The sequence below is a fragment of the Ranitomeya imitator genome, chromosome 2 (genome assembly GCF_032444005.1).
Source record: "Ranitomeya imitator isolate aRanImi1 chromosome 2, aRanImi1.pri, whole genome shotgun sequence".
NCBI lineage: Eukaryota > Metazoa > Chordata > Amphibia > Anura > Dendrobatidae > Ranitomeya > Ranitomeya imitator.
In genome coordinates, this window is record NC_091283.1 from 417293311 (window position 1) to 417305842 (window position 12532).

The window sequence follows — 12532 nt, forward strand, 5'->3', positions numbered from 1 at the left end:
GGCCACACAGTGCTCTATACTGTACAATGGCCACACATGATGCTCCATACTGTATAATGGCCACACAGTGTTCTATACTGTATAATGGCCACACATGATGCTCAATACTGTATAATGGCCACACATGATGCTCCATACTGTATAATGGCCACAAAGTGCACCATACTGTATAATGACCACACAGTGCTCCATACTGTATAATGACCACACAGTGCTCTATACTGTATAATGGCCACACATGATGCTCCATACTGTATAATGGCCACACAGTGCTCCATACTGTATAATGACCACACATGATGCTCCATACTGTATAATAACCCCACATGATGCTCAATACTGTTTAATGACCACACATGATGCTCCGTACTGTATGATGCCCCTGCATGATGCTCAATACTGTATAATGACCCCACATGATACTCCATACTGTATAATGGCCTCACATGATGCTCCATACTGTATAATGCCCCCCTCCCATCTTGTATGCATGGCTCATCTCCCCCTCCCATCTTGTATGTATGGCTCATCTCCTCCCCCTCCCATCTGGTATGCATGGCTCATCTCCCCCCTCCCATCCTGTATGCATGGCTCATCTCCTCCCCTCCCATCCTGTGTGCATGGCTCATCTCACCCCCCTCCCATCCTGTGTGCATGGCTCATCTCACTCCCCAATACTGTGTACATGGCTCATCTCACCCCCCCTCCCATCCTGTATGCATGGCTCATCTACCCCCCCTCCCATCCTATATGCATGGCTCATCTCACCCCTTCCTCCCATCCTGTATGCATGGCTCATCTCACCCCCCTCCCATCCTGTGTATATGGCTCATCTCACCCCCCATCCTGTGTGCATGGCTCATCTCACCCCCCCTCCCATCCTGTGTGCATGGTTCATCTCACCCCCCTCCCATCCTCTATGCATGGCTCATCTCCCCCCCTCCCATCCTGTGTGCATGGCTCATCTCCCCCCTCCCATCCTGTGTGCATGGCTCATCTCCCCCCTCTCATCCTGTGCGCATGGCTCATCTCACCCCCCTCTCCCATCCTGTGTGCATGGCTCATCTCACCCCCCTCCCATCTTGTGTGCATGGATCATCTCCCCCCTTCCCATCCTGTATGCATGACTCATCTCACCCCCTCCCATCCTGTATGCATGGCTCATCTCACCCCCTCCTCCCATCCTGTATGCAAGGCTCATCTCACCCCCTCCTCCCATCCTGTATGCATGGCTCATCTCACCCCCCCCTCCCATCCTGTGTGCATGGCTCATCTCACCCCCTCCTATCCTGTATGCATGGCTCATCTCCCCCCTCCCATCCTGTATGCATGGCTTATCTCCCCTCCCTTCCCCTCTTGTATGCATGGCTCATCTCCCCTCCCCTCCTGAATGCATGGCTTGGCTCCCCGCTCCCATCTTGCATGGCTCGGCTCCCTGTCCCCCTTCATCCTCCCCCCGTCCTCCCCAGCTGTCATACTCACCTTTCCCACACCGCGACGAACATCCCTCCATCTCTGCCCCTATGCAGCACCTTCTTCCTGAGTGAGCGGTCACGTGGTACCGCTCATTAAGGTCATGAATATGCATCCATATTCATCACCTTAATGAATGGTACCACGTGACCGCTCACACAGGATGAGCTGCCGGCGCTGAGACCAGGCATCGCTGAAGTAGGGTGAGTATGACGTCTTCAAGGAGGCAGGGGGTGGGCGGGCGGTCGGCAGGGGGCGGGCGGGCGTTCGGCAGGGGGGGGCGGTCGGTCGGGAGGTGACCCTGGACTTCAATTAAAAAAAAAAAACTTGCTCAGGTGCCGCCCCACGAATCGTTCCACCCTAGACACATGCCTTCAAGTGCCTAGTGGCAAATATGGCCCTGAACACCGGGTTGCCGACCTGTGCTCACCGCCACTGCCCTATACCTTCTGTCACCGCTCGCTGCTGAACACTCTGATCGGTGACAGTGGGAAATTGTTGTTTAGAGCACTGCTGTAGAGCACTACAACAAAATGTCACCAGGCTCCGCCAGCAGCTGTGGACTAGACAGCACATGGGTCGACAGTTTTCACCTTAGGCAGCCACAGTATAAAATGTGGTCGGACAACAACTAACATCCTATGTCCTGAAGCTGCCGTATTTGAGGTCTTTAAGTGTTGTGTTCAGACACCAGCAAATAAAAAAATGGCAGCCCTCCAGCAGCTGCAGAAAAAATGCACCAAGAAATAAATATTAAAACATGACATTCAATTTTGTTAGAAAAATAATTGATTGCATAATCAATAATTATTAACATAAAATGACGATACATTCCCTTTGGCGATCAACTGAATTCTAATCCAGAATGTCCTCGTTGGTTCTCTCTGCTCAGATCTTCTAATCCTGGTTCACACAATATTATAGTTTTGACCCAGATTATAAACTGTTCTGGATTATTGGAAACTTGATCATCAACCTTTGTGGAATATTAAAGTCCAGATGATTATAAGATCCTTTCTCGATTAAATGATTTGTCCTGTATAATTGGACAGAGATGATTTTCTGGGGTCTGGGGAAGCAGTGGTTACAGGGACTTATTTACCAATAATTTATTCTAATTTATGGAGAAAGTTTTTCATCGTTTTAATTTAGGAAATAAAAAAAGCCAAAGGACCCTTCATTTAGTCTGCTGGGAACGGCATGTTGGTCCTAGCTGAAGCCCCAGCCTAACCTTTAAAGGCAGGTTCTAATGAGAGCAAGTCACTCGGTTGGTACCACCAATGTCCTATCCCACCAGTGCATAAAGGAGAGCTGTAGCCTCCTTACCCTTTTCCTGAGGTGGCCATTTTGATTCATGCGACTTGGTGTGATGCCTCACACCTCAGCCCCTCATATACAGCTTTATCACCCCGGCCTCGTGCAGCTTCTGCCAGAGCATCATCTCCTTAAGGTAACTGTGGTTGCCATAGAAAACAACCTTGTGGTAGGTGGTGTCAAAGTAGTGGTCTGAATATTTCTCGTAGCTTGGCGTCATGAATCCATAAGCGCTGACCTGGTGGGAAAAAAGAGTTATTATTATTAATATTATTATTTATTTATATAGCACCATTAATTCCATGGTACTGTACATGAGAAGGGGTTACATCAAAATACAAATTAATCTTGATGCGCTAATGAGGAACTATTTGTAGGACCTACTAATACAAACTAAAAGGTGAATTGAAAAAAAGAAGCGGCATAATGATAGGGCATAGTGCCATGACTTGATGACGGCCCCTGCAACCTCAATGTCTACACCTTTGTTTAGGGCAACTACCAGGAGAACTGTGGCACACCACAGCCAATTTTCACATGCTTAATCAAAGGAAGTCCACCTGTGTTCAATCTAAGTGTATCATGATCTCGTATATCTACTTTTCCTGAAAGGCCACAGAGGCTGCAACACTATTAAGCAAGAGGCACCACTAACCAAACAACACCATGAAGACAAGGAGATCTCCAAACTAGTCAGGGATAAAGTTGGTGAAAAGTACAAGTCAGGGTTGGGTTATAAAAAAAAAATCCAATCTCTGATGATCCCCCGGAGCACCATCAAATCCATTATCATCAAATGGAAAGAACATGGTACCACAACAAAGCTGCCAAATAGGGCCACCCAGCAAAACCCTCAGCCCAAGCAAGAAGGGCATTAATCAGAGAGGCAGCACAGAGAGCAAAGGTAACACTGAATGAGCTGTATAGTTCCCAAGCATACTGGAATATATCTCCATACATAGTAGCATAGTTAGCAAGGCCAAAAAAATACATTTGTCCATCCAGTTCAGCCTATATTCCGTCAGAATAAATCCCCAGATCTATGTCCTTCAAAAGAACCTAATAACTGTAAGATACAATATTGTTATGCTACAGGAAGACATCCAGGCCTCTCTTGAACCCCTTGACTGAGCTTGCCATCACCACCTCCTCAGGCAAGGAATTCCAGATTCTTACTGCCCTAACAGTAAAGAATCCTCTTCTATGTTGGTGGAAAAACCTTCTCTCCTCCAGACGCAGAGAATGCCCTGTTGTGACCTTCACCTTCCTTGGTATAAACAGATCCTTGGAGAGATATTTGTATTGTCCCCTTAGGCTACTTTCACACTAGCGTCGGAATCTCCCCATCGCAATGCGTTGGGCAGAGATTTCGACGCTAGCGTTTAACACACTGCACAACGGAGGCAGCGGATGCATTTCTCCGGTGCATCCGCTGCCCCATTGTGAGGTCGGAAAAAGCGGTCCGTCAGGAGCAAAAAACGTTACATGTAGCGTTTTTTGCTCCCGACGGTCCGCCAAAGCACGACGCATCCGTCGCACGATGGATGCGACGTGTGGCAATCCGTCGCAATGTGTCATCAATACAAGTCTATGGGGAAAAAACGCATCCTGCAAGCACTTTTGCAGGATGCTTTTTTTTTCTGCAAAACGACGCATTGTGACGGATTGCAGTTAACGCTAGTGTGAAAGTAGCCTAATATGGTTATTAGATCACCCTTCATTGGTCTTTTTTCTAGACTAAATAATCCTAATTTTGCTAATCGAGTATTGTTGTTCCCCTGTAAAGGGGCGACCGCACCGCGGGTACTTGCTTGCCGGGGCCGGAACTGTTGAGGCTGCATCCCATGTTGCCGCGGACCGCGGAGAAGCCTGAGTGAGCCGGACCTTCCCCAGTTGCCTGGGGGAAGCTCTAGAGACAGACCTTTCTGCAGACCCAGGAAGGCGGGGACAGACAGGAGGAAAGCGCGTACAGCAGGGGGGATAAAAGCCAAATGTGCGTGCTGCAGAGGAGTTTGACGCCAACTGAGTGCAGCACACAAAGCTGTGAGAGACACGCTCTGCTCCTCCTGCTCCCACCAGAGAGTACCAGCGCTGCGACAGGCCGCATATAGAGGACCTCGTCGCCTGCAGAGCCATGCACACAGAGCAGAGCCGTGCACACAGAGCAGAGAGAAGGGCCAGGGATGCTGTAGAAGCCAGAGAGAGAAGTGCTCCATACTGGGAGCACCAGCGTTGCTCAGGTCAGCGTCCGCTGTCATCCGCCGCCAACAGCAGAGACCAGAGAGGAAGAGATGTGCAGTATATGCCTGGTGACCACCATAATGCAAGGTGTCGGACCTTTCGGCCCAAGATTCCAACTTATCCAGATCCTCCTGTAGCAGAATACTATCTTCTCTTGTATGACTGCTTTACATAGTTTTGTACCATCTGCAAATATCTATATTTTACTGTGTAAACCTTCTACCAGATTGTTAATAAATATCTTGAAGAGAATAAGTCCCAACACCGACCCCTGCGGTACCCCACTAGTCACAGCGACCCAGATAGAGAATATCTATATATATAATTGTCTAAGGTCCAGTTCCGTCTGTCTGTTTGTTTGTCATGGAAATCCCGCACAGCTGATTGGTCACAAGCTCACGGCCAGCTGGGCCACGGCCATGTGACCGCCACGCGACCAATCACAAGCCGCGACGTCACCGCAAGCTATTAACGCGCTCATTTTTAAAAATGAGCGCGTTAATGGCTTTCAAAGACGTAGCGGCTTGTGATTGGTCGCGTGGCCGCGACCAATCACAAGCCGCGACGTCACCGCAAGCTATTAGCGCGCTCATTTTTGAAAAATGAGCGCGTTAATGACTTTCAAAGACGTGGCGGCTTGTGATTGGTCGCGGCCACGCAACCAATCACAAGCCGCGACGTCACCGCAAGCTATTAACGCGCTCATTTTTAAAAATGAGCGCGTTAATGGCTTTCAAAGACATAGCGGCTTGTGATTGGTCGCGTGGCGGTCACATGGGCGGCCCGCGACCAATCAGAAGCCGGGACGTGATTCTCAGGTCCTAAAAGCGCTGATTTTGAACAAAGAAGCCTGCCGGTTACCCGCGCTGAGTTCAGGGGCCGCCGGAGAGGTAAATATATCAATATTTTTTATTTTAATTCTTTATTTTACACATCCCTATGGATCCCAGGGCCTGAAGGAGAGTTTCCTCTCCTTCAGACCCTGGGAACCATGAGAATACCTTCCGATACTTGATGTCCCATTGACTTGTATTGGTATCGGATATCGGTATCGGCGATATCCGATATTTTTCGGGTATCGGCCGATACTATCCGATACCGATACTTTCAAGTATCGGACGGTATCGCTCAACACTACTCGGGAAGCTCTTTTGATTCTGGTGCTAATAAGACTATCTAGACACAGTATCAATAATACATTGCTGGATATGTTGCTGCCTTGTTAGTAAATCTGAGCTGCATATATTATTTGCATGACTGCAATCTGAGAAAAATGTTTTTTCAATACTGTTTTGCTGACCAGGCAATTATTTTGCTCTTATCTAATATGATAGTGTGTTTTTTTTCATCCATCAATTTTTCAGGAGTGATGATAATCTAATATTAATTGGTCAGCTGAGCATATTTATGTAACTCTTCACATCTCTGTCCTATTTAGACCCATTTAGTAGCAATAAGGCTACGTTCACATTAGCGTTCCGCTAATGTGCGTCGCTGTTGCGTCGGCGACGCAGCGGCGACGCGCCCCTATGTTTAACATGGGGGACGCGTGCGTTTTTTTGTTGCGTTTTCCGACACGTGCGTCGTTTCCGACGCTAGCGTCGGACGCAAGAAAATGCAACAAGTTGCATTTTTCGTGCGTCCGATTTTCGTCAAAAAACGACGCACGCGTCGCAAAACGCAGCGTTTTTGCGTGCGTTTGCGCGCGTTTTTTTGTGCGTCGTGCGTTGCGTCGCCGACGCAGCGGCGCGCAACGCTAATGTGAACGTAGCCTAATACACTACTGGGTATATTACTGGTTATTTGGAGCATGAAGGTCTAGTTATCATATAGATCATAGACCGACACCTACTAGTGTCTTTTTACTGGGTGCAATATCTGTAAGTGCTAACAGATATAGATCAATTTTGATCTTGACTTTTGGATATGGGATGGACCCCACTCCATCTTAAAACCACCATAGCTACTGTAAACCTAGGTACTAAAATAAATTCACAAAACATTATTTTGGTTGTCAAAATGGCCACCAAAACTTTTAATCAAATCATAGGATTAAATAATCACAGTAGGAGTCAGGTAGAGTGCTAGTGCATTGGGATTCACAAGTACTGCGATATCCCCAGCTGTCTGACATACAGCACCAGGACAGACAGCCATAAAGAGGCAGCACGCACTGGCTTGCCATTCAAGCAGAGCCAGTAAACTTTCAGGGCACCAATGACCCTATTATCCTCACTCCTGTGCTTAACCACTGTGCCCGCCCCTGATTGATGTTACCATTACAACATCCTTGAGGCTGACCACCAAAGCCGAGCCTGCTCACCACCATGAGGTTTTACATCCTATATTAGTTAAAATGAGTCCACCTTAACTTGTCTGCAACTTTCATTTGACTCCTAAACCGCAAAGCCGTGACGGGTTATAAATTCCAAGTCTCATTTGACACTTTTTTTTTAAATAATTAAATCATTTTTGTAAACTTAAAAACTATAAGTCCCTGCAAAAGCATTAATGGGACTAAACTTGGCAAACCTCCGACTCACAAAGAGTCATCCTACAGCGCTCAGGAGAGGAAAAACCCTGGTGGAGGAAACCTCTAGGGAACCATGGCTGAAGGATTGCCCTTCTCTTGGGCTTAGAAGGTTACTGAAAATTATAACTCTATATAGCCAATATACAATTGAACCTGGTACAAGATATACAATGACAAATTCAAAAATACAAAAAGCATTTATCATTATACAAGCAGTAATTAAAAATTTTTAGAACAGAGATTATAAACAGGGTGGGAGGGCAGGTAATGTTTCCTCCTGTCCATCCTGTGAAAGCCAGAGTTGCCTCCCCTACATAAGCCCCACCCTCCTCACAGTAATACACCAGGCATAAACATCTAAACTCCTTCCTCTTAAAGCAACAACACTCTGTTAGGGCTCGCGGAACGCACCAAATAATAAGATAGGTAGAATAAGGTGCGTTCGCAGCCCGGGGTCCACCATGCAGAGATGGAACCTGCTGCCAAGTAATGACAGACTATATGGCGGTACAATGTGACTACACACACGGGTTAACTTTACCCTGTGTGAAGGAAGCAAACCTTGTTAAGTCACAGGGCCGCGGTACCGCACACAAGAGCACAAGCAAGGAGTCTCTGAGCTCAGTCCTAAGACTTGGGATCTGAGTCTGTGTAGACTACTTGCGGTCGACACCGCAACTGGGGTGTCAGCGTAACCAAAATAATAACTAAAGAATGCACGAGAGTGCGTGCGGTGCCGCACTGGCGGACGCCACTAACCACCCAGGCTTGGGTAAGGAATGCGCTTTGAAAGCGCACGGCGCCGCACTGGCGGACACGGCAACTAGACGCTGTATTGGTGTGTAACGTGCTGTTGGGTAAGTCGGGCGTTAGACAGCAATCATACACCTTCCACGAACAGTCATCCAATAGGGAGGGTTTTTTAAAGAACGACTTTAACTCACAACACACACACGTTTACAAATATACACTAGCGCATGGCCGTGCGGCCATGCGAGCCTTAAATAGCTGCAGTACGTATAGGACCTTTGAAAGAAGGACCAATGGAATTGCTGCAGTACCTGAGCATGTGACCCTAGATCTCCACTGAGAGATCTTGCCCTGGGCATGCTCAGTGTGCAAAGTAGAACTTAGTCCTATTACCTACAGGACCTTCCGTGAGAAGGACCAATGGAAGTCGCTGCAGTACCTGAGCATATGACCATAGATCTCCACTGAGAGATCTTGCCCTGGCATGCTCAGTGTGTGCAAAGTAGGACTTAGTCTCAGAAGCGTCTGCTCGCCACTGCCCAGCACTGGCTTCAATGGCAGAAGCTGGAAAAGAAGCAGTAACCCTATGCACAGAGTGAGACTGAGCAAGACGCTGGGACCGACGTCTCCGCTGAGCAGACTCCACTGCGGCTGGAGAAGAATGGGAGACCGCAGCAGAGATGGTTCGAGATTCCCCCTGTGCAGAGGCGGGAACTCGACACCTAACACACTCTTGTTTAAAATCTACACCGCAATACAAACAAAAGCTGCAGGAGTTGTCGGTCCACCCATCCCCAAGTCATGTCCACCTCCATCTAGTCTCTGATGGTTTCTGTATTCAATTGATCTTTGTTTGTGGTATTCATAGATTAAGGGACTGCCTAGGGATTGAAGGGACAGCCGCCGTGGAGCGGGGGCACCACATCGCAATTTAGGGTGCCAACCTCTGCTGACAGGAAGGCTATCAGATCCTAGGGTGTACTAAGGACAGGAAAGGCATATTTTTGTTTTTTATTTTCCCTTCAAGGGCCGCTGCCCTGATTCTCAGGCTGATATTTTCCTTACTTTGGGATGTTTTTTATAATTTTTTGTAATTTTTTTGGTATTATTCGTGTTTGATAAATTAATAAAGAGTATTGTGATAGGGGTAGTTCTTTTTACTGGTACCACTCATTTAGGTAATGAATATGCACGCATATTCACTCCCATAGTTGTCGAGCGCATATTCATGCATGTTCGGCCGAACTTGCCGGACCCGCACATCCAGGTGTGCGCCCATCTCTACTCATCACCCCAAGAACACCACAGTGAAACATGGTGTGATGGCAGCACCATGCTGTGGGGAAGTTTTTCAGCAGCAGGGTCAGGGAAAATGGTGCAAGATGAGGGGAAGATACATGGGATATTCTTCAGCCAAACCTGTCTGTCTGTCACTGATTTGATACTGGGATACTGAGGATACTGAAGTTCACCTTCCAACAAGACAATGAGCCAAAGCATACTGCTAAACCAACACTCGAGTGGTTTAAGGGGAAACATGTAAATGTTTGGGAGTGGCCTAGTCAAAGTCCAGACCTTAATCCAATTGAGAATCTGTGGTCAGACTTGAGGATTGCTGCTCACCAGAGGAAATCATCTAACATGAAGGAGCTGGAGCAGTTTTGCCTTGGGAATGGGCAAAAATTCCAGTGACAAGATGTGGAAAGCTCATAGAGACTTATTCAAAGCAATTTATAGCTGTAATTGCTGCAAAAGGAGGCTCTACAAAGTCATGACTTTAGGGGGATGAATAGTTATGCACACTGAAGTTTTCAGTTATTTTGTCCTATTTGGTGTTTGCTTCACAAAAATAAAAAAAAAACAAATGTTCACAGTTCACAGTTGTAGGCATGTTCTTTACATGAACTGATGCAAACCCTCCAAAAACAGTGAAATTTCAGGTTCTCAGGTAGCAAAACATTAAAAATGCCTGGGGGGGAATACTTTCGCAAGCCACTGTATGTTTACTTTTTTATTGTTTTAATTTATTATGATATTGCAAAAAGAATAGCTTTACATTTGATATTTTTATATCTTTTAAATTTTGTATTCCTTTTTTCTTTAGTCCTTTTTCATCCTGATATCATTCGATCATTTGTACTATATACTGAAACACTTCAGTATTGCAGTGTAAGATGAAAATTACAATCTGTAGAGACCAGGCTCTGGTTAGGCATCATCTATCTACTATATAATTGTCTAAGGGTCACTTCCGTATTTCTGTCTGTCCTTCTGTCTGTCACGGATACTCATTGGTCGCGGCCTCTATCTGTCATGGAAATCCACGTCGCTGATTGGTCGCGGCAAAACAGCCACGACCAATCAGTGTTATATACTACGTTGGCTGTATTATATACTGCGTGGCCTGTGCTATATATTTCGTGGGCTGTGTTATATACTATGTGGTCTGTGCTATATACTACTAGGCTGTGTAATATACTGCATGGCTGTGCTATATACTATATGGCTGTGTTATATACTACGTGGCTGTGTTATATATTATGTGGCTGTGCTATATACTACGTGGCTGTGCTATATACTACGTGGGCTGTGTTATATGCTATGTTGGCTGTGCTATATGCTATGTGGCTGTGCAATACACTACATGGCTGTGCAATATACTACGCAGCTGTGCAATGTAATATGTGGCTGTGTTATATACTACGTGGCTGTGCTATATACTACGTGGGCTGCGTTATATGCTATGTGGGCTGTGTTATATACCATGTGGGCTGTGTTATATGCTACGGGGCTGTGCTATGTGCTACATGAGCTCTGTTATTTACTACATGGGCTGTGTTATATGCTACGTGGGTGTGCTATATTTCTCTGTTGTATCTGTGCATCATGAATCGTGGTATGTGTTAAAGGGGGGGCCCACTGAGACTTTTTAGCCCGGGGCCCTCAAATCCTGGAGCCGGCCCTGGCTTCACTGATTGGTCACGCCCAGCCAGGCACGACCAATCAATCAGCGACAGGCGCAGTCCGGCCACGAATTGGCGCGGGATTTGAACCATGCTTCGCTGATTGGTCGCGCCCGGCCGGCCGGCTGAATCCTGTGTATTCTTCTTCATAAATAAACTACATACAGATTCTAGAATACCCGATGTGTTAGAATTGGGCCACCATCTAGTAAGACCATAAAAGTGGTGGTCGTCCTCTCGAGATTTTAGATACCACCTGTTTTTTCCATTATCAGTCTTGGCATCTTTCAGTTCCGTTTCCAACCTGTAGGTGTCGATCATGTCACAACTGTTCACATAGGGTCGCCATATTGTTTCTTAGCACAAGTACTCCACATTGTTGATTTGTGGTTTCTTCCTTCTTTCTCTGTACTTCCTTAGACAAACACTGATTCCTTCTAGTTGTCTCACGTATTAATGTTAGTCTTGAAGGCTGTAACCGCATCCACTATTATTTTAATTATGATCAACTAAGTAATAAAAGTTGCTACCTTCCAAAATACTGACAGGATAAAAGGGTGTTGTATTTTCAAGAGCATGGTTTTGCAAAAAGAAAATCCTTTTTATTTTTGTTATTCTTTCTTTTATCTAAGATGCAGGGGATCTACGCCAGTTCATGCTAGCTTCCCTGCTGGTATCTGGACTTTCAGGATGTAATGAAGCTGCCAACATGTTTGGTGGTTAATGTTGTAAAGCAGTTAATATCAGTATCCTTGATGGTCCAGGTTAACCTCGGCAACACTTGTGGTCAAGGGAAGTAAGATTTAATGCCAGCTACCTTGGTGGTATATGACAGATGAGGTTACTGCCAAAATATCTGGTGGTCTAGGGCAGATGGGGTTAAATGCCAGCCTTGCTGGTGGTCTAGGGAGGTTGGGTTTAAATCCAGCAACCCTGGTGGTCTAGGGCAGATGAAGCTAATGTCAGTATCTCTGGTGCTTTAGGAAGGTTGGATGTAATGCCAGCAATACTGGTGGTCTAGGGCAAATGGGGTTAATGTCAATAACTATGGCAGCATCCCCAGGTGGTCTAGGGCAGATGGGGTTAATACCAGCCTCCCTGATGGTTTAGGGAAATTGGATTTAATGCTAGCAATTCTGGTGGTCTAGAGCATATGGGCTTTTTGTTGGCACCTATTGTGGTCTACAGTAAGTAGGGTTAATGTTAGTATCGCTGGGGGTCCAGGATAGAAGGAGATAATGCCAACACCCTCCCATGG

At 46.4% G+C, this 12532-nt stretch overlaps 1 protein-coding gene across 1 annotated transcript in view; it reads right to left on the minus strand.

Moving 5' to 3' along the window:
• Nucleotides 1-1604: 1604 nt before the first annotated feature.
• LOC138664251 (alpha-N-acetylgalactosaminide alpha-2,6-sialyltransferase 2-like) overlaps nt 1605-12532 on the minus strand; it is a 255203-nt gene continuing 244275 nt past the window's right edge. Inside the window, exon 9 of the mRNA XM_069750778.1 lies at nt 1605-3025. Within this exon, the coding sequence (XP_069606879.1) occupies nt 2855-3025 (171 nt within the window). The 3' untranslated portion in view covers nt 1605-2854. The remainder of the gene's footprint in view (nt 3026-12532) is intronic.